Here is a 25,636-nt window from a genome sequence, read left to right as displayed (position 1 = left end):
AAAATTGTTTTATGTAAACATGAATAAGAGCATATAGAGCATAAAATGATACAGTTAATTTAAAGTAAATGGGCATGAGAAGAAAGGCATAAATCAGATTAGCATTAGAATTCCAGTGTCTACAGGTTTTAGTCTAAACATGATCTCCTCTCCTTTTTCACAGGGACTTATTTTAAGACTCATGGTCTGTGATGCAGAATGTGAAAATTATTTTCGTAATGACATAGTAAGTATTTCATTATTAATCATTTTTGTTAAATTATTATAAAATTTTTAAGTCATAAATGTAATATATATTGACAAAAATATCAGTAGGTATACTAATACTTATAACTCATGTATTGCTATATGTATTAGTCAGATATACAAGACAAAAAGCAACAATATTAAGTCTAGGGAAATGGAATTTTTATTTTTTAATGTGACAGTACAGTATTTAAGTAATTCATCAGAGAGGTTTATATTGGGCAGTGATAGTTAGATTTATCCATTTTGTGCAGAATAAGCACATCCACACCAAAAGGTGTATGATGGTGCTGATATTAAGTCTTTGACATAGTCTGGGTTCCCTAAAATGTACAAGGACTCTTAAATTAAGATTATTTTAAAATCAGGACTTTTTACATCCAGATGATATTCATTAATTAGTTATTTGTGCGTTTTATATTTACACACTTGGTTAACATTGGTATTGTTTTTTAATATATATAGACATGTTTTTTTAAAGACCATTTGATTGCGGTCAAGCACTTCACACCTCCTGCTGAATCTGAAAAGGTAGGATGAAGCAGCCATGTTTACATAATACATTTATATTCTATGGATAATGACAAAATAATATTATGTAATTTTAGTTTAATATACTCAAACAGGTCTAGTGCATTACTAAGAGTAACATACAGTACAATATGTGGAAAACACAAAAAACAATTAAATTTATGGATACATTATCATTTATAAAGACTTTGTATAGTTGTCATGCATAGAATTACCTTATTAAAATAAAAGTAAAATTTGATTGCTGGCCCCCAAAGAATATGAATGAGTTACAGTACATTACAAAACTGTTATGAGTGAATTCCACAGTAAAATTGCATTTTATATCCACTTATATAATTATTACTTTCATTATTATGAATTAGTTTAGGTAATGTAGAGACACTTAGAGAATTACTCTTATTTATAAGAAAACGTTGATATAACAGAAACAATAGTGTCTAGTCAAATAAAACGTTGCCATACTGATTTCACCTCAACTGCAAAAACAATTATATGATTAAATATGATCATGACCTGTATTATTCTTCCGGAACCACTAAGGGTGATGGCTTACATTTTCAGCATTGTTTCTTGATTCCTTCTAAGCTTTTAAAACTTAATTTGAAAAGCTGGCTCAAGGTTTGCACAACATTTTGTCATGAGAAGTTAATAATTTTTCTTTCTTCTTGGGTTTCTTTTTTTAGGACGAGCATATTTTACTCTCTGTCATAAATACTCTTTGTTCCACCTGGAAGCAGAATGGAGAAAGACTTAAGAATGAATGTAGGAATGATACAAGGAACTGCACTGATTGCCTTGAAAAAGTTATGTGGACATATGAAAAAATTCTGAAAGACTTTGAAAGGGTACTGCAAGTTATATTTGCATATTTGATGCTTGATTCATGCTCAAGGACACTACACATAAAATTCTAGGACTGCAGGTCATATGGGCTTGTGTCATAGACTGTGTGTTCACTGTAAAGTCTAAAGTCATTGTGTCGTCTCTTCTGCTTTCTCTAGATGAACAACGCAGACAAAACAGAAAATATTACCAAGTTTTGTGAGAACTATACCTGCAAAGATACCTATACAACATATTTTATCAGACCAAATGACTTTGCGGACATGTATCATAAAATATGCAACAAGACTAAATCATTGGCAGGTATGGATCTAAAACTGTCTAGAGGTGAATGAGCACTTTGTTTTTTATATCTAAAGCTCTCTTTAAAATGACAATGTTCTAAAGCTCAGTTAATTGCTCTTTTTTGACTAGGTAGCATCCCAGAGTGCCCAAAAATACAGAGTAAGTAACAGTATATTTATTACTTTGTTAATGTTATTTTTTCATACAAGACATGTGCCACATTGTTTTGAACATTCTACATAGGTGGAGTTACATGGAGCGATTATGAGGTGGATGCATACGCTGAAAAGACCAAGATTTATTGAGAGGAAAATCCATAATCAGAGTCGTAGTTAAGGTCCAGAGTCATAGATCCAACACGTAGAGTCCGGGAATACATCTTAAACAAAAAAAACAAACAAACAATGAGAAAAGGGAGCAGGTTATAACAATGAAACAAGTTAACGATAATAACTAACACTAAAGATCAGAAAACAGGCAGAGAAATCACGATGCTGAATTACAGATGGAGGCTAGGCTTAACACAATGACGAGCAAACACACAGGCAACACGGCAGTGTTTACATACACATGCTACTGAGGACTAACAATGCACAGATTATACAAATTAGGTGAAAACCAATGTATTTCTTATAATGTATTACAATCTATTTTGCTTGATGTTTCCTCTATTCTTAAATCCTAAAAATGTCTGACCATCACAATGTCATTTTATTTGTTTGCTTGTTTATTTATTTTAGATTCTACAACTTGTTCCTGCATTATCAAGGGTAAGTGCCATCTAAAACAAACTGCTTTGGTTGCCTCGTATTGTAGGTTATTAGAGAGACTTTCTTACTCTGCAGAGAGGGTGCAATTTGAAATTTAATGTAACCCTAAGTTCTAGCGTACAGTTCGCAGAAGACTGCACCAGTCTCTTCCTCACAGGAGATGATACAATAAGGATTGTGCAGGGAATGTTTTCTTTGCACATGTAAGGCCTCTGATATCCAGTATGAAAAACATGAATGCCACTGTGTATCTGAACTCTGTTGCTGGCCAATTTTATCCTTTCATAGATGCAGTTTAGCCAGTCAAATGAACACTTATATTTACTGTGTTCAAATGTGAAAATCATTTACTATGGCATGTTTTTGGTATCATGTTATTGCCTTTATATAAATGAACATGTGTACAGTATAATGTAAAACCTTTTTTTTTATGAATTTCTACTCTACACATCTCTGCTTGGCATAAGTGTTATTTACATAATTTCTTTGTATTTTTTTCCTATCTTTCTGTGTACTCTGTAAGAGGTTCCCCCCAGAACATTAGCCCATAGGAACCAAAAGTCCTACCAAAGTCATCCAAGTCCTCTGAGAGCACAACTAGTCAAATGTCATATCCGTTCTATACCAGTCCAGGAAGTTTATAGAATGTGTGATGGACCTGAGCACACACTATTTTTCTTTCTCTTGGGGAAAGAAAAATTGTTTCTCATTGTGACTCGGGCCTGCCAGTGATTGACACCTAGAATAGCCAATAGCTGCATGTAGAACATGTGTATATATATAGTACCATAAGATTAGTGTGAATACCTAAAGACTTTTTTTTCTCGTATGATCCAGGCACTTCATCATCAGAAGCCACCCATACCACAATACCATCTACAAAGGAAAGTAAGTTATCCATCAAAATATTTTAATGACACTCTTAAATGTCATTTAGACCAACTTTTTAAGTACACAAATAGCTGATAATCATCTACTTTATGAAATGCTGCAGCAAATTAGTAGTTTAAACTTATTCCCACATTAAGGACTGCTATTATTCTTGTCTATGTACTACATGCCTATCAAGATGATATGTTAGATATCTCTAATGTGGCAGTGCTCTTCTACACCTTCCATCATACTATAGTAGTAAGTACGTCACTTATGCGCTTTGGGTTGTTGTTGTTGTTTTTTTTTTAAATGTGTTAGCTCACTTTTCTGTTCCTGTTGCTACTACTATAAGTAAGTGTCTTCCACCACATTCTAAAAAATAAGACTTGTAGCAGTATGAGAGCTGAGTCAGCATTTTATTAAATACACTTGACCTTATATTCTTAATATATATTCCAATGAATGATTGCCTGATTGGCAGAATCCATGTTTCATTTGTATCATGCTAAAAGTAGGATCAGAATTTGGACCAAGCAAGTTGAGTCAATGAAGTCGTCCTGTTTTTTTGTCAACACTTCAAGCCAGTGTGCAGGGAATGTTTTCTTTGCACATGTAAGGCCTCTGATATCCAGTATGAAAAACATGAATGCCACTGTGTATCTGAACTCTGTTGCTGGCCAATTTTATCCTTTCATAGCTGCAGTTTAGCCAGTCAAATGAACACTTCCAGCATGATGGAAAGGCGCGTACCTTAAACACATTCCGTGGTTATATTTACTGTGTTCAAATGTGAAAATCATTTACTATGGCATGTTTTTGGTATCATGTTATTGCCTTTATATAAATGAACATGTGTACAGTATAATGTAAAACCTTTTTTTATGAATTTCTACTCTACACACCTCTGCTTGGCATAAGTGTTATTTACATAATTTCTTTGTATTTTTTTTCCTATCTTTCTGTGTACTCTGTAAGAGGTTCCCCCCAGAACATTAGCCCATAGGAACCAAAAGTCCTACCAAAGTCATCCAAGTCCTCTGAGAGCACAACTAGTCAAATGTCATATCCGTTCTATACCAGTCCAGGAAGTTTATAGAATGTGTGATGGACCTGAGCACACACTATTTTTCTTTCTCTTGGGGATTTCATTGTGACTCGGGCCTGCCAGTGATTGACACCTAGAATAGCCAATAGCTGCATGTAGAACATGTGTATATATATAGTACCATAAGATTAGTGTGAATACCTAAAGACTTTTTTTTCTCGTATGATCCGGGCACTTCATCATCAGAAGCCACCCATACCACAATACCATCTACAAAGGAAAGTAAGTTATCCATCAAAATATTTTAATGACACTCTTAAATGTCATTTAGACCAACTTTATAAGTACACAAATAGCTGATAATCATCTACTTTATGAAATGCTGCAGCAAATTAGTAGTTTAAACTTATTCCCACATTAAGGACTGCTATTATTCTTGTCTATGTACTACATGCCTATCAAGATGATATGTTAGATATCTCTAATGTGGCAGTGCTCTTCTACACCTTCCATCATACTATAGTAGTAAGTACGTCACTTATGCGCTTTGGGTTGTTGTTGTTGTTTTTTTTTTAAATGTGTTAGCTCACTTTTCTGTTCCTGTTGCTACTACTATAAGTAAGTGTCTTCCACCACATTCTAAAAAATAAGACTTGTAGCAGTATGAGAGCTGAGTCAGCATTTTATTAAATACACTTGACCTTATATTCCTAATATATATTCCAATGAATGATTGCCTGATTGGCAGAATCCATGTTTCATTTGTATCATGCTAAAAGTAGGATCAGAATTTGGACCAAGCAAGTTGAGTCAATGAAGTCATCCTGTTTTTTTGTCAACACTTCAAGCCAGTGTGCAGGGAATGTTTTCTTTGCACATGTAAGGCCTCTGATATCCAGTATGAAAAACATGAATGCCACTGTGTATCTGAACTCTGTTGCTGGCCAATTTTATCCTTTCATAGCTGCAGTTTAGCCAGTCAAATGAACACTTCCAGCATGATGGAAAGGCGCGTACCTTAAACACATTCCGTGGTTATATTTACTGTGTTCAAATGTGAAAATCATTTACTATGGCATGTTTTTGGTATCATGTTATTGCCTTTATATAAATGAACATGTGTACAGTATAATGTAAAACCTTTTTTTATGAATTTCTACTCTACACACCTCTGCTTGGCATAAGTGTTATTTACATAATTTCTTTGTATTTTTTTTCCTATCTTTCTGTGTACTCTGTAAGAGGTTCCCCCCAGAACATTAGCCCATAGGAACCAAAAGTCCTACCAAAGTCATCCAAGTCCTCTGAGAGCACAACTAGTCAAATGTCATATCCGTTCTATACCAGTCCAGGAAGTTTATAGAATGTGTGATGGACCTGAGCACACACTATTTTTCTTTCTCTTGGGGATTTCATTGTGACTCGGGCCTGCCAGTGATTGACACCTAGAATAGCCAATAGCTGCATGTAGAACATGTGTATATATATAGTACCATAAGATTAGTGTGAATACCTAAAGACTTTTTTTTCTCGTATGATCCGGGCACTTCATCATCAGAAGCCACCCATACCACAATACCATCTACAAAGGAAAGTAAGTTATCCATCAAAATATTTTAATGACACTCTTAAATGTCATTTAGACCAACTTTATAAGTACACAAATAGCTGATAATCATCTACTTTATGAAATGCTGCAGCAAATTAGTAGTTTAAACTTATTCCCACATTAAGGACTGCTATTATTCTTGTCTATGTACTACATGCCTATCAAGATGATATGTTAGATATCTCTAATGTGGCAGTGCTCTTCTACACCTTCCATCATACTATAGTAGTAAGTACGTCACTTATGCGCTTTGGGTTGTTGTTGTTGTTTTTTTTTTAAATGTGTTAGCTCACTTTTCTGTTCCTGTTGCTACTACTATAAGTAAGTGTCTTCCACCACATTCTAAAAAATAAGACTTGTAGCAGTATGAGAGCTGAGTCAGCATTTTATTAAATACACTTGACCTTATATTCCTAATATATATTCCAATGAATGATTGCCTGATTGGCAGAATCCATGTTTCATTTGTATCATGCTAAAAGTAGGATCAGAATTTGGACCAAGCAAGTTGAGTCAATGAAGTCATCCTGTTTTTTTGTCAACACTTCAAGCCAGTGTGCAGGGAATGTTTTCTTTGCACATGTAAGGCCTCTGATATCCAGTATGAAAAACATGAATGCCACTGTGTATCTGAACTCTGTTGCTGGCCAATTTTATCCTTTCATAGCTGCAGTTTAGCCAGTCAAATGAACACTTCCAGCATGATGGAAAGGCGCGTACCTTAAACACATTCCGTGGTTATATTTACTGTGTTCAAATGTGAAAATCATTTACTATGGCATGTTTTTGGTATCATGTTATTGCCTTTATATAAATGAACATGTGTACAGTATAATGTAAAACCTTTTTTTATGAATTTCTACTCTACACACCTCTGCTTGGCATAAGTGTTATTTACATAATTTCTTTGTATTTTTTTTCCTATCTTTCTGTGTACTCTGTAAGCGGTTCCCCCCAGAACATTAGCCCATAGGAACCAAAAGTCCTACCAAAGTCATCCAAGTCCTCTGAGAGCACAACTAGTCAAATGTCATATCCGTTCTATACCAGTCCAGGAAGTTTATAGAATGTGTGATGGACCTGAGCACACACTATTTTTCTTTCTCTTAGGGATTTCATTGTGACTCGGGCCTGCCAGTGATTGACACCTAGAATAGCCAATAGCTGCATGTAGAACATGTGTATATATATAGTACCATAAGATTAGTGTGAATACCTAAAGACTTTTTTTTCTCGTATGATCCAGGCACTTCATCATCAGAAGCCACCCATACCACAATACCATCTACAAAGGAAAGTAAGTTATCCATCAAAATATTTTAATGACACTCTTAAATGTCATTTAGGCCAACTTTATAAGTACACAAATAGCTGATAATCATCTACTTTATGAAATGCTGCAGCAAATTAGTAGTTTAAACTTATTCCCACATTAAGGACTGCTATTATTCTTGTCTATGTACTACATGCCTATCAAGATGATATGTTAGATATCGCTAATGTGGCAGTGCTCTTCTACACCTTCCATCATACTATAGTAGTAAGTACGTCACTTATGCGCTTTGGGTTGTTGTTGTTGTTTTTTTTTTAAATGTGTTAGCTCACTTGTCTGTTCCTGTTGCTACTACTATAAGTAAGTGTCTTCCACCACATTCTAAAAAATAAGACTTGTAGCAGTATGAGAGCTGAGTCAGCATTTTATTAAATACACTTGACCTTATATTCCTAATATATATTCCAATGAATGATTGCCTGATTGGCAGAATCCATGTTTCATTTGTATCATGCTAAAAGTAGGATCAGAATTTGGACCAAGCAAGTTGAGTCAATGAAGTCGTCCTGTTTTTTTGTCAACACTTCAAGCCAGTGTGCAGGGAATGTTTTCTTTGCACATGTAAGGCCTCTGATATCCAGTATGAAAAACATGAATGCCACTGTGTATCTGAACTCTGTTGCTGGCCAATTTTATCCTTTCATAGCTGCAGTTTAGCCAGTCAAATGAACACTTCCAGCATGATGGAAAGGCGCGTACCTTAAACACATTCCGTGGTTATATTTACTGTGTTCAAATGTGAAAATCATTTACTATGGCATGTTTTTGGTATCATGTTATTGCCTTTATATAAATGAACATGTGTACAGTATAATGTAAAACCTTTTTTTATGAATTTCTACTCTACACACCTCTGCTTGGCATAAGTGTTATTTACATAATTTCTTTGTATTTTTTTTCCTATCTTTCTGTGTACTCTGTAAGAGGTTCCCCCCAGAACATTAGCCCATAGGAACCAAAAGTCCTACCAAAGTCATCCAAGTCATCTGAGAGCACAACTAGTCAAATGTCATATCCGTTCTATACCAGTCCAGGAAGTTTATAGAATGTGTGATGGACCTGAGCACACACTATTTTTCTTTCTCTTGGGGATTTCATTGTGACTCGGGCCTGCCAGTGATTGACACCTAGAATAGCCAATAGCTGCATGTAGAACATGTGTATATACATAGTACCATAAGATTAGTGTGAATACCTAAAGACTTTTTTTTCTCGTATGATCCAGGCACTTCATCATCAGAAGCCACCCATACCACAATACCATCTACAAAGGAAAGTAAGTTATCCATCAAAATATTTTAATGACACTCTTAAATGTCATTTAGACCAACTTTATAAGTACACAAATAGCTGATAATCATCTACTTTATGAAATGCTGCAGCAAATTAGTAGTTTAAACTTATTCCCACATTAAGGACTGCTATTATTCTTGTCTATGTACTACATGCCTATCAAGATGATATGTTAGATATCGCTAATGTGGCAGTGCTCTTCTACACCTTCCATCATACTATAGTAGTAAGTACGTCACTTATGCGCTTTGGGTTGTTGTTGTTGTTTTTTTTTTAAATGTGTTAGCTCACTTGTCTGTTCCTGTTGCTACTACTATAAGTAAGTGTCTTCCACCACATTCTAAAAAATAAGACTTGTAGCAGTATGAGAGCTGAGTCAGCATTTTATTAAATACACTTGACCTTATATTCTTAATATATATTCCAATGAATGATTGCCTGATTGGCAGAATCCATGTTTCATTTGTATCATGCTAAAAGTAGGATCAGAATTTGGACCAAGCAAGTTGAGTCAATGAAGTCGTCCTGTTTTTTTGTCAACACTTCAAGCCAGTGTGCAGGGAATGTTTTCTTTGCACATGTAAGGCCTCTGATATCCAGTATGAAAAACATGAATGCCACTGTGTATCTGAACTCTGTTGCTGGCCAATTTTATCCTTTCATAGCTGCAGTTTAGCCAGTCAAATGAACACTTCCAGCATGATGGAAAGGCGCGTACCTTAAACACATTCCGTGGTTATATTTATTGTGTTCAAATGTGAAAATCATTTACTATGGCATGTTTTTGGTATCATGTTATTGCCTTTATATAAATGAACATGTGTACAGTATAATGTAAAACCTTTTTTTTATGAATTTCTACTCTACACATCTCTGCTTGGCATAAGTGTTATTTACATAATTTCTTTGTATTTTTTTCCTATCTTTCTGTGTACTCTGTAAGAGGTTCCCCCCAGAACATTAGCCCATAGGAACCAAAAGTCCTACCAAAGTCATCCAAGTCCTCTGAGAGCACAACTAGTCAAATGTCATATCCGTTCTATACCAGTCCAGGAAGTTTATAGAATGTGTGATGGACCTGAGCACACACTATTTTTCTTTCTCTTGGGGAAAGAAAAATTGTTTCTCATTGTGATTCGGGCCTGCCAGTGATTGACACCTAGAATAGCCAATAGCTGCATGTAGAACATGTGTATATATATAGTACCATAAGATTAGTGTGAATACCTAAAGACTTTTTTTTCTCGTATGATCCAGGCACTTCATCATCAGAAGCCACCCATACCACAATACCATCTACAAAGGAAAGTAAGTTATCCATCAAAATATTTTAATGACACTCTTAAATGTCATTTAGACCAACTTTTTAAGTACACAAATAGCTGATAATCATCTACTTTATGAAATGCTGCAGCAAATTAGTAGTTTAAACTTATTCCCACATTAAGGACTGCTATTATTCTTGTCTATGTACTACATGCCTATCAAGATGATATGTTAGATATCTCTAATGTGGCAGTGCTCTTCTACACCTTCCATCATACTATAGTAGTAAGTACGTCACTTATGCGCTTTGGGTTGTTGTTGTTGTTTTTTTTTTAAATGTGTTAGCTCACTTTTCTGTTCCTGTTGCTACTACTATAAGTAAGTGTCTTCCACCACATTCTAAAAAATAAGACTTGTAGCAGTATGAGAGCTGAGTCAGCATTTTATTAAATACACTTGACCTTATATTCTTAATATATATTCCAATGAATGATTGCCTGATTGGCAGAATCCATGTTTCATTTGTATCATGCTAAAAGTAGGATCAGAATTTGGACCAAGCAAGTTGAGTCAATGAAGTCGTCCTGTTTTTTTGTCAACACTTCAAGCCAGTGTGCAGGGAATGTTTTCTTTGCACATGTAAGGCCTCTGATATCCAGTATGAAAAACATGAATGCCACTGTGTATCTGAACTCTGTTGCTGGCCAATTTTATCCTTTCATAGCTGCAGTTTAGCCAGTCAAATGAACACTTCCAGCATGATGGAAAGGCGCGTACCTTAAACACATTCCGTGGTTATATTTATTGTGTTCAAATGTGAAAATCATTTACTATGGCATGTTTTTGGTATCATGTTATTGCCTTTATATAAATGAACATGTGTACAGTATAATGTAAAACCTTTTTTTTTATGAATTTCTACTCTACACATCTCTGCTTGGCATAAGTGTTATTTACATAATTTCTTTGTATTTTTTTCCTATCTTTCTGTGTACTCTGTAAGAGGTTCCCCCCAGAACATTAGCCCATAGGAACCAAAAGTCCTACCAAAGTCATCCAAGTCCTCTGAGAGCACAACTAGTCAAATGTCATATCCGTTCTATACCAGTCCAGGAAGTTTATAGAATGTGTGATGGACCTGAGCACGCACTATTTTTCTTTCTCTTGGGGATTTCATTGTGACTCGGGCCTGCCAGTGATTGACAACTAGAATAGCCAATAGCTGCATGTAGAAGATGTGTATATATATAGTACCATAAGATTAGTGTGAATACCTAAAGACTTTTTTTTCTCGTATGATCCAGGCACTTTATCATCAGAAGCCACCCATACCACAATAACATCTACAAAGGAAAGTAAGTTATCCATCAAAATATTTTAATGACACTCTTAAATGTCATTTAGGCCAACTTTATAAGTACACAAATAGCTGATAATCATCTACTTTATGAAATGCTGCAGCAAATTAGTAGTTTAAACTTATTCCCACATTAAGGACTGCTATTATTCTTGTCTATGTACTACATGCCTATCAAGATGATATGTTAGATATCTCTAATGTGGCAGTGCTCTTCTACACCTTCCATCATACTATAGTAGTAAATACGTCACTTATGCGCTTTGGGTTGTTGCTGTTGTTTTTTTTTTAAATGTGTTAGCTCACTTTTCTGTTCCTGTTCCTACTACTATAAGTAAGTGTCTTCCACCACATTCTAAAAAATAAGACTTGTAGCAGTATGAGAGCTGAGTCAGCATTTTATTAAATACACTTGACCTTATATTCTTAATATATATTCCAATGAATGATTGCCTGATTGGCAGAATCCATGTTTCATTTGTATCATGCTAAAAGTAGGATCAGAATTTGGACCAAGCAAGTTGAGTCAATGAAGTCGTCCTGTTTTTTTGTCAACACTTCAAGCCAGTGTGCAGGGAATGTTTTCTTTGCACATGTAAGGCCTCTGATATCCAGTATGAAAAACATGAATGCCACTGTGTATCTGAACTCTGTTGCTGGCCAATTTTATCCTTTCATAGCTGCAGTTTAGCCAGTCAAATGAACACTTCCAGCATGATGGAAAGGCGCGTACCTTAAACACATTCCGTGGTTATATTTACTGTGTTCAAATGTGAAAATCATTTACTATGGCATGTTTTTGGTATCATGTTATTGCCTTTATATAAATGAACATGTGTACAGTATAATGTAAAACCTTTTTTTTTATGAATTTCTACTCTACACATCTCTGCTTGGCATAAGTGTTATTTACATAATTTCTTTGTATTTTTTTCCTATCTTTCTGTGTACTCTGTAAGAGGTTCCCCCCAGAACATTAGCCCATAGGAACCAAAAGTCCTACCAAAGTCATCCAAGTCCTCTGAGAGCACAACTAGTCAAATGTCATATCCGTTCTATACCAGTCCAGGAAGTTTATAGAATGTGTGATGGACCTGAGCACACACTATTTTTCTTTCTCTTGGGGAAAGAAAAATTGTTTCTCATTGTGACTCGGGCCTGCCAGTGATTGACACCTAGAATAGCCAATAGCTGCATGTAGAACATGTGTATATATATAGTACCATAAGATTAGTGTGAATACCTAAAGACTTTTTTTTCTCGTATGATCCAGGCACTTTATCATCAGAAGCCACCCATACCACAATAACATCTACAAATGAAAGTAAGTTATCCATCAAAATATTTTAATGACACTCTTAAATGTCATTTAGGCCAACTTTATAAGTACACAAATAGCTGATAATCATCTACTTTATGAAATGCTGCAGCAAATTAGTAGTTTAAACTTATTCCCACATTAAGGACTGCTATTATTCTTGTCTATGTACTACATGCCTATCAAGATGATATGTTAGATATCTCTAATGTGGCAGTGCTCTTCTACACCTTCCATCATACTATAGTAGTAAATACGTCACTTATGTGCTTTGGGTTGTTGCTGTTGTTTTTTTTTAGATGTGTTAGCTCACTTTTCTGTTCCTGTTCCTACTACTATAAGTAAGTGTCTTCCACCACATTCTATAAACTAAGACTTGTAGCAGTATGAGAGCTGAGTCAGCATTTTATTAAATACACTTGACCTTATATTCTTAATATATATTCCAATGAATGATTGCCTGATTGGCAGAATCCATGTTTCATTTGTATCATGCTAAAAGTAGGATCAGAATTTGGACCAAGCAAGTTGAGTCAATGAAGTCGTCCTGTTTTTTTGTCAACACTTCAAGCCAGTGTGCAGGGAATGTTTTCTTTGCACATGTAAGGCCTCTGATATCCAGTATGAAAAACATGAATGCCACTGTGTATCTGAACTCTGTTGCTGTAACTGCCCTCCACCACATTATATAAACTTACACTTCTAGCATAATGAGCACTGAATCAGCATTTTATTAAGTACACTTGACCATACATTTGTGTAAGATGAATAAAGTAAAGTGTTAGACAATTAGTCCATTGTAACCATGTGTGCTAAGGAGGTGAATGCAAGTGTGGAGAAGAGTTTGATTTATTAGGGTTAAATCTAAAGTCGTACTCTTCAGAGTAGTCCAGAGTCGGTTCACTGATGTGGAGATTACTAGGATAAATAATAAACAAGCAAACAAAAGCACACGAAGGCAAAACAGAGAAAGCAGGCTTTAACAGAGGCTAAGAAACAAGAATAGGCTAGGATAGACATACAAACAGGCACGGAGTACAAAACATCCGGGCATACATATACGGGCTTTCAAAAATATCCAAACATACATATATTCAACAGTCAAGACAAGAGGCACAAGACAGGGTTTAAATACATGAACTTAACAAGACTAAAAATGAGGAACAGGTGTGGAAAACGAAATGAGGGGCGGAGAAAACGAAACTCCAGAAAGGAACCAAAAAAACACAAAACGGAAACCATGGAACATGGAAGCAAGGAGGGACTAACCGTGACAATCATACTGATAAGAGTTTGTTCTACTCTTTAGACACACCCACAAATTCCCTAATTAGAATTTTTTTTTTTTAAATTTTTAACTAGCAGTTTGGCAGCAGCCTTTTCACTTGCCTTCACAGTGGGGCTTTATGCAAATTCCCTGTGGTAACAATGTAACATGAATATTAAAAAATTTGATGATAACTATATTTTTTATTGAATTCACACCATAATCCAGATTTGCTTTTCCATCCATATTGTTGGTATGATTTTACCACATGAATCTGTTTTTTCAACATCTTGATTTTGTAGGAATTATGGAAATATTCCATTATATTGATGCCTTTTCATTTTCACAGATAATAAAATTATGGATTATTTCACAAAATTACAAAGTATGAAGCTTCATAATGTGCTGGACTGCCCAATGGCTCCAGTTCTTCACTGATGAACAGAATTTCCTGTTTTTTTTCCAGGTCTGGTTTCTGTAATCTTGTCTTTGTCCTTACTGGCCAACGTAATATTCTTTGTTCTGTGGGTCCAACAAAGGAGGAGGCCTCATAACCATAATTGCCAGGTAATGTGAGAAGATGTCCATCACTCTTTGTAACGTTTTAAGTGATTGGGTAACAGGTCGGATGCATGAGCTAGCAGGCATGCAATCAGATGGAAAGGAAAAAACAAAACAAACAAGGAAGCTAATGTAACAAACTAAACCAGACGTGAAATGTGAGAATGAGGGAGCTAAAAGGCAAAGCAAAGATAAGAAAAACAAATACAAAATATAAATCAAAGAACAGCTAAAACCCAAAAGAAATGGCATGAAAACAAAAAGGACACGGTAAGGTATTGTTTAAACAGGAACAGGGATAAAGATATCAACAGCAACATAGACTGCAATAATCAGTAATAGTAACTCTAACGTACAGAGTAGTGCTTACAGAGTTTGTTTACTTCCTGGTTTTGTTTCCTCATGCTTCCTAATTTTGGTTTCATTCTGTTCCGCTTCCTTGTTAGTATCTATGTCTATTATTGTATCACCTGTATCTTGTTAGTCCTCATTAGTTGTATTTATGCCATATTTGTTCACTGTGTCTTTGTGAAGTCGTCAACCTGTGTTATGTTTCTGAGCTGTAGTCTGTCATTGTGAATTTCTTCTGGTTTATTGGATTTCTGCATATGTTGTTGGATTACCCTCTTTGCCTGTTTGCTGTCTGTTTTGGTTGCCTCATTGACTGTTCTTCTGTATCGTGACCTGTGTAAAACTATTTAGATTACAATTGTGGAGTAACCATGTTCTCTATTAAACTGCATTCACCATACTGGATTGGACTCTGTCTCTGTTCGTGCTCAGAACATTGCATAATGTAAAGCTGTTTTTGTAATATGACTGATCTGCTCTTTTTCAGCCAGCTCCTACCATAGAACTTCTGCAGGTAGGCCCAGGTAGCACCCTTTTAAACAATTTCTGCATCTGATACATAATGTTACATAATCTGTTACATTACATAAATGACATAATGTTTGGGTACATACATGACTGAGCATCATGGAAATTTTCCCTGAAGTTGGAGCTGGAATTGTTAAAAATCTCATGCATTAGGATCCAGTTCCTTTACATAGTATCCAGTTCTTCCTATGAATCTATAGCCTTATTGTTCCCTGCCTGTTTTTCTGTGTAGTTCACGTACAGAAACAGTTTCCACAGTCATGAAGCTACCGCAGGTGAGATTCTGTTTTTTGTCATCTCTTTGGTATAGCGTTGTTAATGAGTATGTGCACAGTGATTGTGAATGCATTTATGAAGCACTAATCCGTTTTGATTTTTATCTCTCCAAAGATATCTCCTTGTATTGTCCATTACAGGCATCATCAGACTCAGACAAAAGCAGCATGGATAGAAGTCAAGCACTGTAGAAAGAACTCCACTGACAGCTGTGAGTGTCCTCACACATCATGAACTGTCTACAGCACTGAACAAGCAGATTCCCTGGGAACATGAAACTGAGGCAAAGTGATATGTGGACTGGGATTGGACAGAAAATTATGAACCTGCATAATATGATGTAGGACTGGGCCACCTTTGCTTCATTTGTGAGATACTATCAGTAAATTTCACTGAGGAAGCAACGGTTAAGTTGTATGAAGCTACACTCTTAAAGAAATAAGAAGAAAGAAAAAGAAGACAGTCAGATACTGAAATGAGAATTTATTTTCCCACATAATAGCAAATGAATCATTTATTAATATATTTTTCTTAATGTATGTATGTATACTTAATGAAGTATTATTCACAGTGTCTTTATTATTATTTAGACTTATAAAGCACCTTTCCCATACCCAATGATACATTACAATCAACACTGCTTTTACATCCACACTTTTTCATAATATTATGTATAATAGATGATGTTGGTCTTACAATATAACCCAAAGAAAACAGTGTCATGGTGAGCTTCAGGTATGAAGTGCCGTTTATGAAAAAAGCTGTGTTTGTATCCGTGAGAGTGAAACTGTGCGAAAGGGGGTGGAAATGCACACGAGTGAGTGAAAGTATGCGTGAGCAAGAGAAACTACGTGAAAGATGTTTGATATGGTGGAGGAGCTTCATGTCATCCATTGTTGGTATACACTGTTATCAACACGAGAATAAAAAAGATATTTTTATTCTTTGTTTTTCTCAATTCAGTTCTATGAACAGCAGCTTGGCAGCAAAAGCTATCCATACAGCTCAACATGCGCATTTATTCTTTATGACTGGAAAGCAGCATGTCGATGTCCTCACTGCAGTCCATGGGTCAATAGGCTTTGGAAAAATTAAGGTTTATTCATTGGTTCCTGTAAAAAAGTATGCTTGATTTTATCTGTGGGTAAAAAAGAAGTAAACTTTGTTTTTTCATTGCCCATGTTAAAAAATTAAAGCAAAATTTAAACAGTTTAAAACACTTGCAGAAGTCTACAGATGACTATCTGTGTGCTTTCCTGCTTGAGTTTTAAAAGCCCAGTCGAGTTCTGGGATGGTCAGTGGTGGTCACAAGGTTTCTGTGCAGGTACTGAAAAGTGGAATTCCAATAAAAGCAGGAACTTGAATATAGGAGATTATTACTAGACCTGATGATAATTAGACATACACAGAAAATTGTAAATTAATCAAAACTAAGTGATTGTATATAGTAAGTCCCTATATACACTTTTTGGGATTGGGCCCCACTCTTATATACTGCCATTGGACACATATATGCGTAAAGGGATTGTGAGCTCATTTTGGATCCCAATACGCCATAGGGTAAGTAAATGTCTGGACAATGTTTACTGCCCTTAACTGATTTGATTACCATGATCAATATACAGGTTTTGGGATTCACTATGGGAGCTCTTGCGCTTTCCTACCCCTCACCCCCCCTCATACCCTACTTCCACATATAGATTGAACACCCTGAAAGCAGTCTGAGCAAAGAAAAACCTATAATCTCAAATCAAACATTTTGAGTGGTGTCATATATACTTGGAGTGGGATGGTCCGTTCATTGGTCCACTAGTGCCTAGATGTTAAGGAACAGGAAGTAGCTTTCCCTCACTTGTAGAGTCACGTGATTTCACGGGGTGTGTGTGTGCGTGTGTGTGTGTGTGTGCGTGTGTGTGTGTGTGTGTGTGTAAGGGAGGCTCCAGAGACAACATATTAAAGTGCCAGACGCCTAGAGTTTATGGAACAGGAAGTAGTTTTCCCTAAGATGTGGCAACCCAGCCTTCTGATATGTTATGCGGGACATGCAGATGAGCCACTGGGCCCCTCCTTAAACACAGTTTGTAAACATCCCACTCGAAGTATATTCCCATTCAAATGTCATATACTTGTTTTGGACACCCTTTACAAAGGTCAGATTGACACAAAAACTCATTATGTTTGCAAGGGATAACCCATGAGACAGTGTGTGAAAGGAGCACACCCTAGTGTGTTGTTTTCTATTACAAAAGCCCAGAAGATTTCTCCCTACATTGTGTGCAGATTTGAAAGGACACAGAAACTCAGGAGCAGGCAGAAAACATTTTTCAAGAATAGATTTGTTGATTTTTTTTCTTGGCTTGGGAAGGGCATAGCAACCCAGCCTTCTGATATGTTACTCAGGGCACCCAGATGAGCCACCGGTTGACGCGGCAAAGTCTGGGCACCACCCTAAATAGTGTTTGTAAACATCCCACTCCAAGCATATGTCCATTCATATCTCATATACTTGTTTTGGACACCCTATAAAACAGTTCATTTTTGTTGTTTCTGATGAGCTACAGGGACACTGCTCCAATATGTCATCCATGAGGCCTCATACATCCCACCTATGATGCCTCATACATCCCACCAAAGACAGAAATAGATTATTGGTGAGTCATAATAAATCAAATATATTGCAGATGGAATGAAAATCACAATTAAATTACATTTAATTGGTTTGTCAAATTTACTGCGTGTGGGATGGTAAATATACCATATTTGGATGCTGTCACATTCCAGAATATTTGAATTATGAAAAATATACTGCAAGTGGGATGGAAAATATACCATATGTGGGATGATGTCCAATTCATGTATATTTGAATTATGACATATGGCATGGAAAATATACCATTTGTGGGATGGTGTCAAGAAAAGCTGTGAGGAGAGCCCTATTTGTTGTAAAATTATTTATGTATGTGTGTTGTTACATGTAAACTTGTTCACTTGTGTGTTGTGTGTTTGAGCTTGTTCACTTCTGTTTTTATAAATTTTCTACATTTTAGATGTGCATTTGTATAGTATTGATAATATATTAATAAACTTTTCCAAATTTAGTGACAGTGAGTTGTTGTAGATGTCTATATATTCAATGTAGAGTGGTGAGTCAAATATACTGTCCAATATATTGAATATATATATATATATATATATATATATATATATATATATATATATATATATATATATATATATATATATATATATATATATATAAAATGACAAATTATATACATACATTAAAAATTATAAATATATAAACATTTCAGTGACGTCAAATATATTGCAATTGGGATGAAAATCCCAATTCAAATAAATGTCATGTAATGTGTCAAATATATTGCAAATGGGATGAAAATCCCAATTCAAATATATGTCTTTTAGTTTGTCAAATATACTGCAAATGGGATGAAAATCCCAATTCAAATATATATCATTTAGTGTGTCAAATATACAAATTTACTGCAAATTGGATGAAAATCCCAATTCAAATATGTCATGTAATGTGTCAAATATATTGCAAATGGGATGAAAATCCCAATTCAAATATATGTCATGTAGTGTGTCAAATATATTGCAGATGCTAAAATAATTTATATTTGTGTGTGTTTTTACATTTAAACTTCATCCTTGGTGTGTGTGTGTTATATTAATAAATCTTTGAAATTTAGTGACAATGAGTTGTTGTAGATTTCTATATATTCAATGTAGAGTGGTGGGTCAAATATATTGAATATATATAAAATTATAAATTGTATATATAAAATGCCAAATTATATACATACATAAAAAATTATAAATATATAAACATTTCAGTGATGTCAAATATATTGCAAATGGGATGAAAATCCCAATTCAAATATATGTCATGTAGTGTGTCAAATATATTGCAAATGGGATGAAAATCCCAATTCAAATATATGTCTTTTAGTGTGTCAAATATACTGCAAATGGGATGAAAAAATCCCAATTCAGGTATATTTAATTTAGTGTGTCAAATATACCGCAAATGGGATGAAAATCCCAGTTTAAATATATGTCATTTAGTGTGTCAAATATACTGCAAATGGGATGCACTTTGACACTTCGTCTATACTTTTAGTATGGGCTGCGCACTTACACACAGCTATAGCAGTTGGTAAGGTGATCGCATCTAGCAAGGCCGCAACAAGGTGATGGTGCTGAATATGTTGCCCATAATTAGTGAGGAATTTCAGCTGTTTCCAAATCATGCCAAAATCTTGCACTACCCCAAAGGCGTAGCAATAGTCTGTATAAATGGTGACGGTTTTATCTTTAGCAATTTTACAGGCCTCTGTTAGCGCGATCAGTTCAGCTGCCTGGGCTGAATAATGTGAGGGGAGTGGTTCTCCCTTATCAGTACTATGTGCAGTGACTACTGCATACCTGACCTGCAGCTTCCCTGTCTTCCCTGATTCTCGAGGGGCTCATACTGGAGGTAAACCCTATGGGAACAGAGATGATTTATTAGTTTCACACAATCATGTGGCTCCCTGTCCTCCAGCATAGAAAGGAGGGATGATGGGTTCAGCGTTGTACACTGCTGAACCATTACATTAGGCATTTCCAGCAATGCGGTTTGATATTTTAGCCATCGCTGTGCAGTGAGGTGTGATGTCTTGTGGTTGTTAAGAAGTACATGTACAGCATGTGGAACCAGCAGGATTAGTGTGGTGTACCCCACGATGTCTCATGATGCAGCTAAGGCCTTTTCAGCCACCGCTGCTGCCCTTAGGCATGGTGGCAGGCCTGTGGCCACCGGATCTAGTTTGCAGGAATAGTAAGCAACTGGCCTATTTCTGTCTCCATGCTTCTGCAGGAGAACTGATGCCATGCACCCATTTCGTTCGTCAACTATCTGGGTGAATGGCTTGTCTGGATTTTGTATACTTAAGGTGGGTGTAGTTTGGAGGGACTGTTTTAACCCCACAAACGCTTCCTCTGTCTCTGGGGTCCACTCCACCTTGGTTTGAGATCCCCCTGTTGGGACTATAGCTCTCAATGGGGCTTCCAATTGCACATAATTAGTAATGAAGGTGCGGCAGTATGAGCACGTTCCTAGGAATGAAAGCCGCTGTCATTTGGTGGTGGGCCTTGGAATGCGAGCAATGGCTGATGAACGGTCAGTGGCCAATGCCTTCCCTTCCCTAGAAATCATGTGACCCAAGAATTTTACTACTGGCTGTACAAATTTTAACTTCGACCTACTGGCTCAGTGGCCAGTCTCAGCCAAGTGTATGAGTAAGCACAAGGAATCTCTTTCACACTGTTCCTGGGTGGGAGCGGCCAGAAGTAAATCATCAACATACTGCAATAGCACACTGCCCTCCGATAACTGCAGTGGTGCTAGGCTGTCTCTGAGGGCATCATTATAGATAGTGGGAGATTCACAATACCCCTAACACAAGCATGTGAACGTATAAGGTCTTCCCTCAGAGACGACTCTCTACCACTCACATCCGCCACTGTTTCCTTACAGTCCACCTTTTGGAGTCTACACTTTTTGCCCCAGTGTCATCACAGGTACCAGACCTCCCTACAACAGCCGCCGGATCCGCTTTACCCTTGGTTCACTCTACAGTCGATTGCAGCAGTCCGGATCCTGCCTCTGGAACTCCTTTCTCCCTTCAAATATGGGGTTTAGATGAGGATATTTATCTTTTTTTTCCTCACGGACATCTCTCTCTCAGTTGTGGGGTATGGAGCTGTGCAATCCTACCAACTACGGCAAATTGTGGAGGAAAAATCAATAGGACTCAAGCCAGATGTGTATTGGTTATATCTCTTATGCATCGATGGAGAGAAGCCCCTGACTTCTCTCTTACATGAGTATATATCACCCTGCCACTTCCTGCTGTTTTCTCATGTGCTAATCTCATGAGTGCAGCTAAGGGGGGTTGCGAAACATCCCCGTGTTTCATTGCTGGTATTTTAAATCTGCTCGACAACAGCTAAGCAATAACTGTCATACTTCTGCTTTTTTATCAGCTGCATCATCACTTCTCTATTCACTTCTTTATTCGCCCTTCCTTACAGACTGGTCAAAGAAAGGGGCGAGGGTCACATAAAGGTCACATATTTTCTGATTTCTTCTTTTAAGCAAGCGTTTTTCCCTTACAGGGCACTATCTAGAGGAAAGCACAGAGTATACAGAGTATATATGTGTCCTATATTTACTACCTAAATCTACAGGACGATGGGGAAAAGTGAGGCATGTTCTAAGGGTCTACGTAGAAAGGAAAGAGACAAGGTTAGTAAAGATTAGATGTTCTCTGCATGAACGAGCCACGAACTGTTCCTGTGCCCACCATGTGCCACTCCTGTGCTTAGAGAGAGACAGGGAGAGAGAGAAAGAGAAAGGGAGGGGTAAAGGAGACAAGAAGAGGGAGCGGATGACCTCGGGTGACCAGCTCGCGGTCAAGCCGCCATGTCATGGCTGATAGGCAGAGACCTTGCGTTGGGTGCCTGAAGACATAAAGGCTCCAGTATCTAACACTCCCCCCTTTGATTCCAAAGGAATCACATATCAGTATATAGACCTTTCTCATATGCAGGCACCAAAGCAACATTAGCATGATTAATCACAGAGGTAGAAATGTGAGTTATGAAAGAAGACAGCAGTAACAATAAGCAAGGTCCACAAACAAGAATCAACAAAATAATCAGGAGTACAGAAAAACATATGTTTATGAGCCTAGATCCCCAAGGGCCGACAAGGTCAGTTAACCAACTGATCCGAGAATCATGGGAGGGTGGAGGTTTAGCAATAGCGGTCTTCATGTGCGAAATGATGTCAGTAATGTTGTTATAGTAACTAAGGATGTCAAAGCAACACGTTTCATTAGTGACTTTGCAGACGCCTCCCTCCTTTGCCAAGAGGAGATCTACGGCTAGACAGTTCTGCAAGATAGTGGTACGGATCTTATCTACCTTATCATTGAGCAATGCCAGGGTGTTTTCAATCCATTAATTTTATTAAGGGCTGCAATAGTTCCTCCTCCCAGGAACAAACTCCAACCCACGTTCGCTCCAGGGTTAGTCCATGGGTAGGCCAGTACACACCCAACATACCTATTAGGGGTGCCAGTAATTACAGACCTTTTAGCCCTGTCAGATGTCGACTGCGAACGTGTATATATGACCAGGGATGGGATAGTTAATCCTGGGGTACAACATCCTTTCCAGGGAATTTGATGATGGATATGACTAACAATCAAAGTGGGTAGGCTGGAGTATGCGATCCTACTGCATAGCCACATGATAGCTGCAGATGCTCCAGTGCCCAGGATTGCAGAGCAAAGAGATGGTGTGCCTGTTATATTATTTATTGTGCATCTGCCCAGTCCCATGCCTAATGCCCATACCTCATTTTTACATAGTGTGTGGCCTAAAAAGGACCATCAGGTAAGCCTGCAGAACATAGACAGGTGGTACCTGTCACAGGTAATACTGCTAGGGTCATGTTTCTGAATTTGGGGTAATACCGTTTACTAATGCCAATGTTGCAGTCTGTCCTGTGGTCCAGCCATGAACCACCATCAAAGGCCCATGCGGGGAGATTACCACTGGCAGCTACTGCCTTAGATACATTTAGCAAAAACCCTACTCCCATATTGATTTGACAGTCGGATGAATTATGATTAAGTGCTGTTGCCATAACATTATCTACCAGGACTGGTACCCAGGGTGTATGGAATGCTTGACACACCAGACAGTCCCTCCCTGGCTCCACCTCTCCTACTGCTACCAGGGAGACCACACAAGCTAAATTACCATTACACTGAAAGCCCACTATCCCCCCTTTTGTACCTTTCGAGACTGAAAACAATGCCAATATTATGACACGAATGGGGCCCATTATTCTATAGTAAAGTTTTGCATGCGCTTATCAGGAAAACAAGGAGAGAAAGGAGCATAGAGTCTGCAAAAGGATGTTAATAGGCAGATAGGATATCCATCAAGTTATAATACCAATGCTAAAGTGTATTGACATACAGGGCCAAGGAGTACTTCCGTGGTGTGTGGTGCAGCCGAGGGGCAGTCTCTCAGCATAAAATCATATAACAAATTTCATACTGTCTCGAGAGTGGCGTTTCACTCCACTTTCCTTCTCTACTTTCCATCTCCTCTTTTGAATTTCATGCCATTACAGTGTCATTCCCCACCAAACTTCTTATCATTGTCATCTACTGCCCTCCAGGTTCCCTAGATCACTTCATTGATGAGCTCGACATCCTTCTGAGTCAATTCCCCATTGAAGGAAATCCACTCATTCTCCTTGGTGACTTCAACCTTCCATCAGACAAGCTGCATTCCTCCTGCATCCTTCCGCTGTTGACAGCATTTGACCGCACCCTCAAGCACTCTCCTCCGACTCACAAAGCGGGCAATGTTCTGGACCTGATCTTTACCCGTACCACCACAACATCAGACATCACAGTCACCCCCCTCCACCTCTCAGACCATCATTTTCTATCCTTCTCTCTCCCTTCCTTCTCTTTCCATCCAGTCCTCTCCGAAATGTTCCTCCTCCCTCTGTCGCAATCTGCACTTCAGAACTCCCTCTTCCCTTACTTCTACTATTTTGTCCACCCTTCCTCACCCTGACTTTCTATCCTCTCTCTCTTTGGATACAGTTACAAATACTTTCATTTCTACACTCTCCTCATCAAGGAATCTTCTGTGCCCTCTCTCCTCTAGATGAAGGATTCGACCCTTTCGCAGGAAGCTGCCCAGGTGCTTGTGCGGTCTCTTGTGATCTCAAAGCTAGATTACTGCAACTTGCTACTTGCTGGTCTTCCTCTAAGAGCCATCAAACCTCTACAACTTGTCCAGAATGCAGCAACACAACTGGTCTTCAATCTTTCGAAGTTCACATGTTACTCGACTGCTGCGCTCCCTTTACTGGCTCCCTGTAGCTGCACACATCAGATATAAAACCTTGATGCTTGCCTACAAAGCCAAAAATTGGACCAGCCCTTTCATACATGGGTCAATGGTCAAAGCCTGATCCGTACCTCGAGTACTTCAAACCTCAAGTATGGCTCAGCTTGAAATACCTTGCTTTAGGTCTCATGGACGACAAGCATCGAGACTATTTTCTGTCCTGGCTCCAAGATGGTGGAATGAACTCCCACTTGCTGTCTGGACAGCAGAGTCCCTTGCAGTCTTCAAACGCAGACTGAAGACCCATCTATTTGCAGAATATTTAAAGGATAACTGACATGGCTCCCATATTGATTGACTAATTTAATACTTATTGTAGGGTATTGTTTATGTTTTTTAACAAACTCTAGCCCTTATTGTTTATAGCACTTATCATTGTTTAAGATAGACCTTATGTATTTTGCACTTCTAGGTATCAGCATTCATCCCTGTATTCTACAGTATTCTAGTTCATTGGTATGTTTAATTCTAACCTACTATATAGTACTTGGATATATTCTATGAGTAAATGACAAAACACTTTTGTAAGTCGCTCTGGATAAGAGCGTCTACTAAATGCTGTAAATGTAAATGTACTATATGTGAATGTGTTAGGGTGCATTTAGCTTGTCGGATGCGTCAGCTACTGTTGATTTCTTCAGCCAGCTGGTGTATATCCACTGTGCTGATCTCACTGTTAGCACAGTGGTTCGGGTCACTGCTATCAGTACACACTGTTCAATTTCTCAATCAAGTAGTCTGCCAAGATCACGTCCATGTCACCTGAATGAGAAACACTTGGGTTACCTCTGACCCATGCGGTGGTAAATGGTCTACCAGAAATTACCTCAAATGCTGACAATTTGGTGGTGGCACTGGGTGTGATTCTGATC

At 37.4% G+C, this 25,636-nt stretch overlaps 1 protein-coding gene across 1 annotated transcript; it reads left to right on the top strand.

The window, feature by feature from the left end:
* Window positions 1-717: 717 nt before the first annotated feature.
* Window positions 718-18,853, top strand: LOC113580291 (uncharacterized). The gene is made up of 17 exons (XM_081708678.1): window positions 718-777; window positions 1,464-1,625; window positions 1,782-1,926; window positions 2,038-2,067; window positions 2,649-2,678; window positions 3,516-3,566; window positions 7,452-7,502; window positions 8,764-8,814; window positions 10,089-10,139; window positions 11,402-11,452; window positions 12,728-12,778; window positions 13,072-13,113; window positions 14,506-14,606; window positions 15,439-15,465; window positions 15,712-15,754; window positions 15,896-15,966; window positions 16,719-18,853. Exons 2-16 carry the CDS (start codon window positions 1,587-1,589, stop codon window positions 15,928-15,930), a joined length of 798 nt encoding a protein of 265 aa, XP_081564804.1. The 5' UTR covers window positions 718-777; window positions 1,464-1,586; the 3' UTR covers window positions 15,931-15,966; window positions 16,719-18,853.
* Window positions 18,854-25,636: the final 6,783 nt, after the last annotated feature.

Source organism: Electrophorus electricus, unplaced genomic scaffold (genome assembly GCF_041902795.1).
Source record: "Electrophorus electricus isolate QZ-2024a unplaced genomic scaffold, ASM4190279v1 Scaffold106, whole genome shotgun sequence".
NCBI lineage: Eukaryota > Metazoa > Chordata > Actinopteri > Gymnotiformes > Gymnotidae > Electrophorus > Electrophorus electricus.
This window is presented reverse-complemented; position numbering and strand designations above follow the sequence as displayed.

What these genes read in the sequence shown, in the direction of transcription:
- LOC113580291 (XM_081708678.1), top strand. Translation starts at nt 1,587, where the DNA reads ATGTGGACATATGAAAAAATTCTGAAAGACTTTGAAAGG. An exon ending in AATACCATCTACAAAGGAAA is followed by an intron (nt 8,815 to 10,088) that starts GTAAGTTATCCA and finishes CGTATGATCCAG; the next exon opens with GCACTTCATCATCAGAAGCC. An exon ending in CTACCATAGAACTTCTGCAG is followed by an intron (nt 15,466 to 15,711) that starts GTAGGCCCAGGT and finishes TTTTCTGTGTAG; the next exon opens with TTCACGTACAGAAACAGTTT.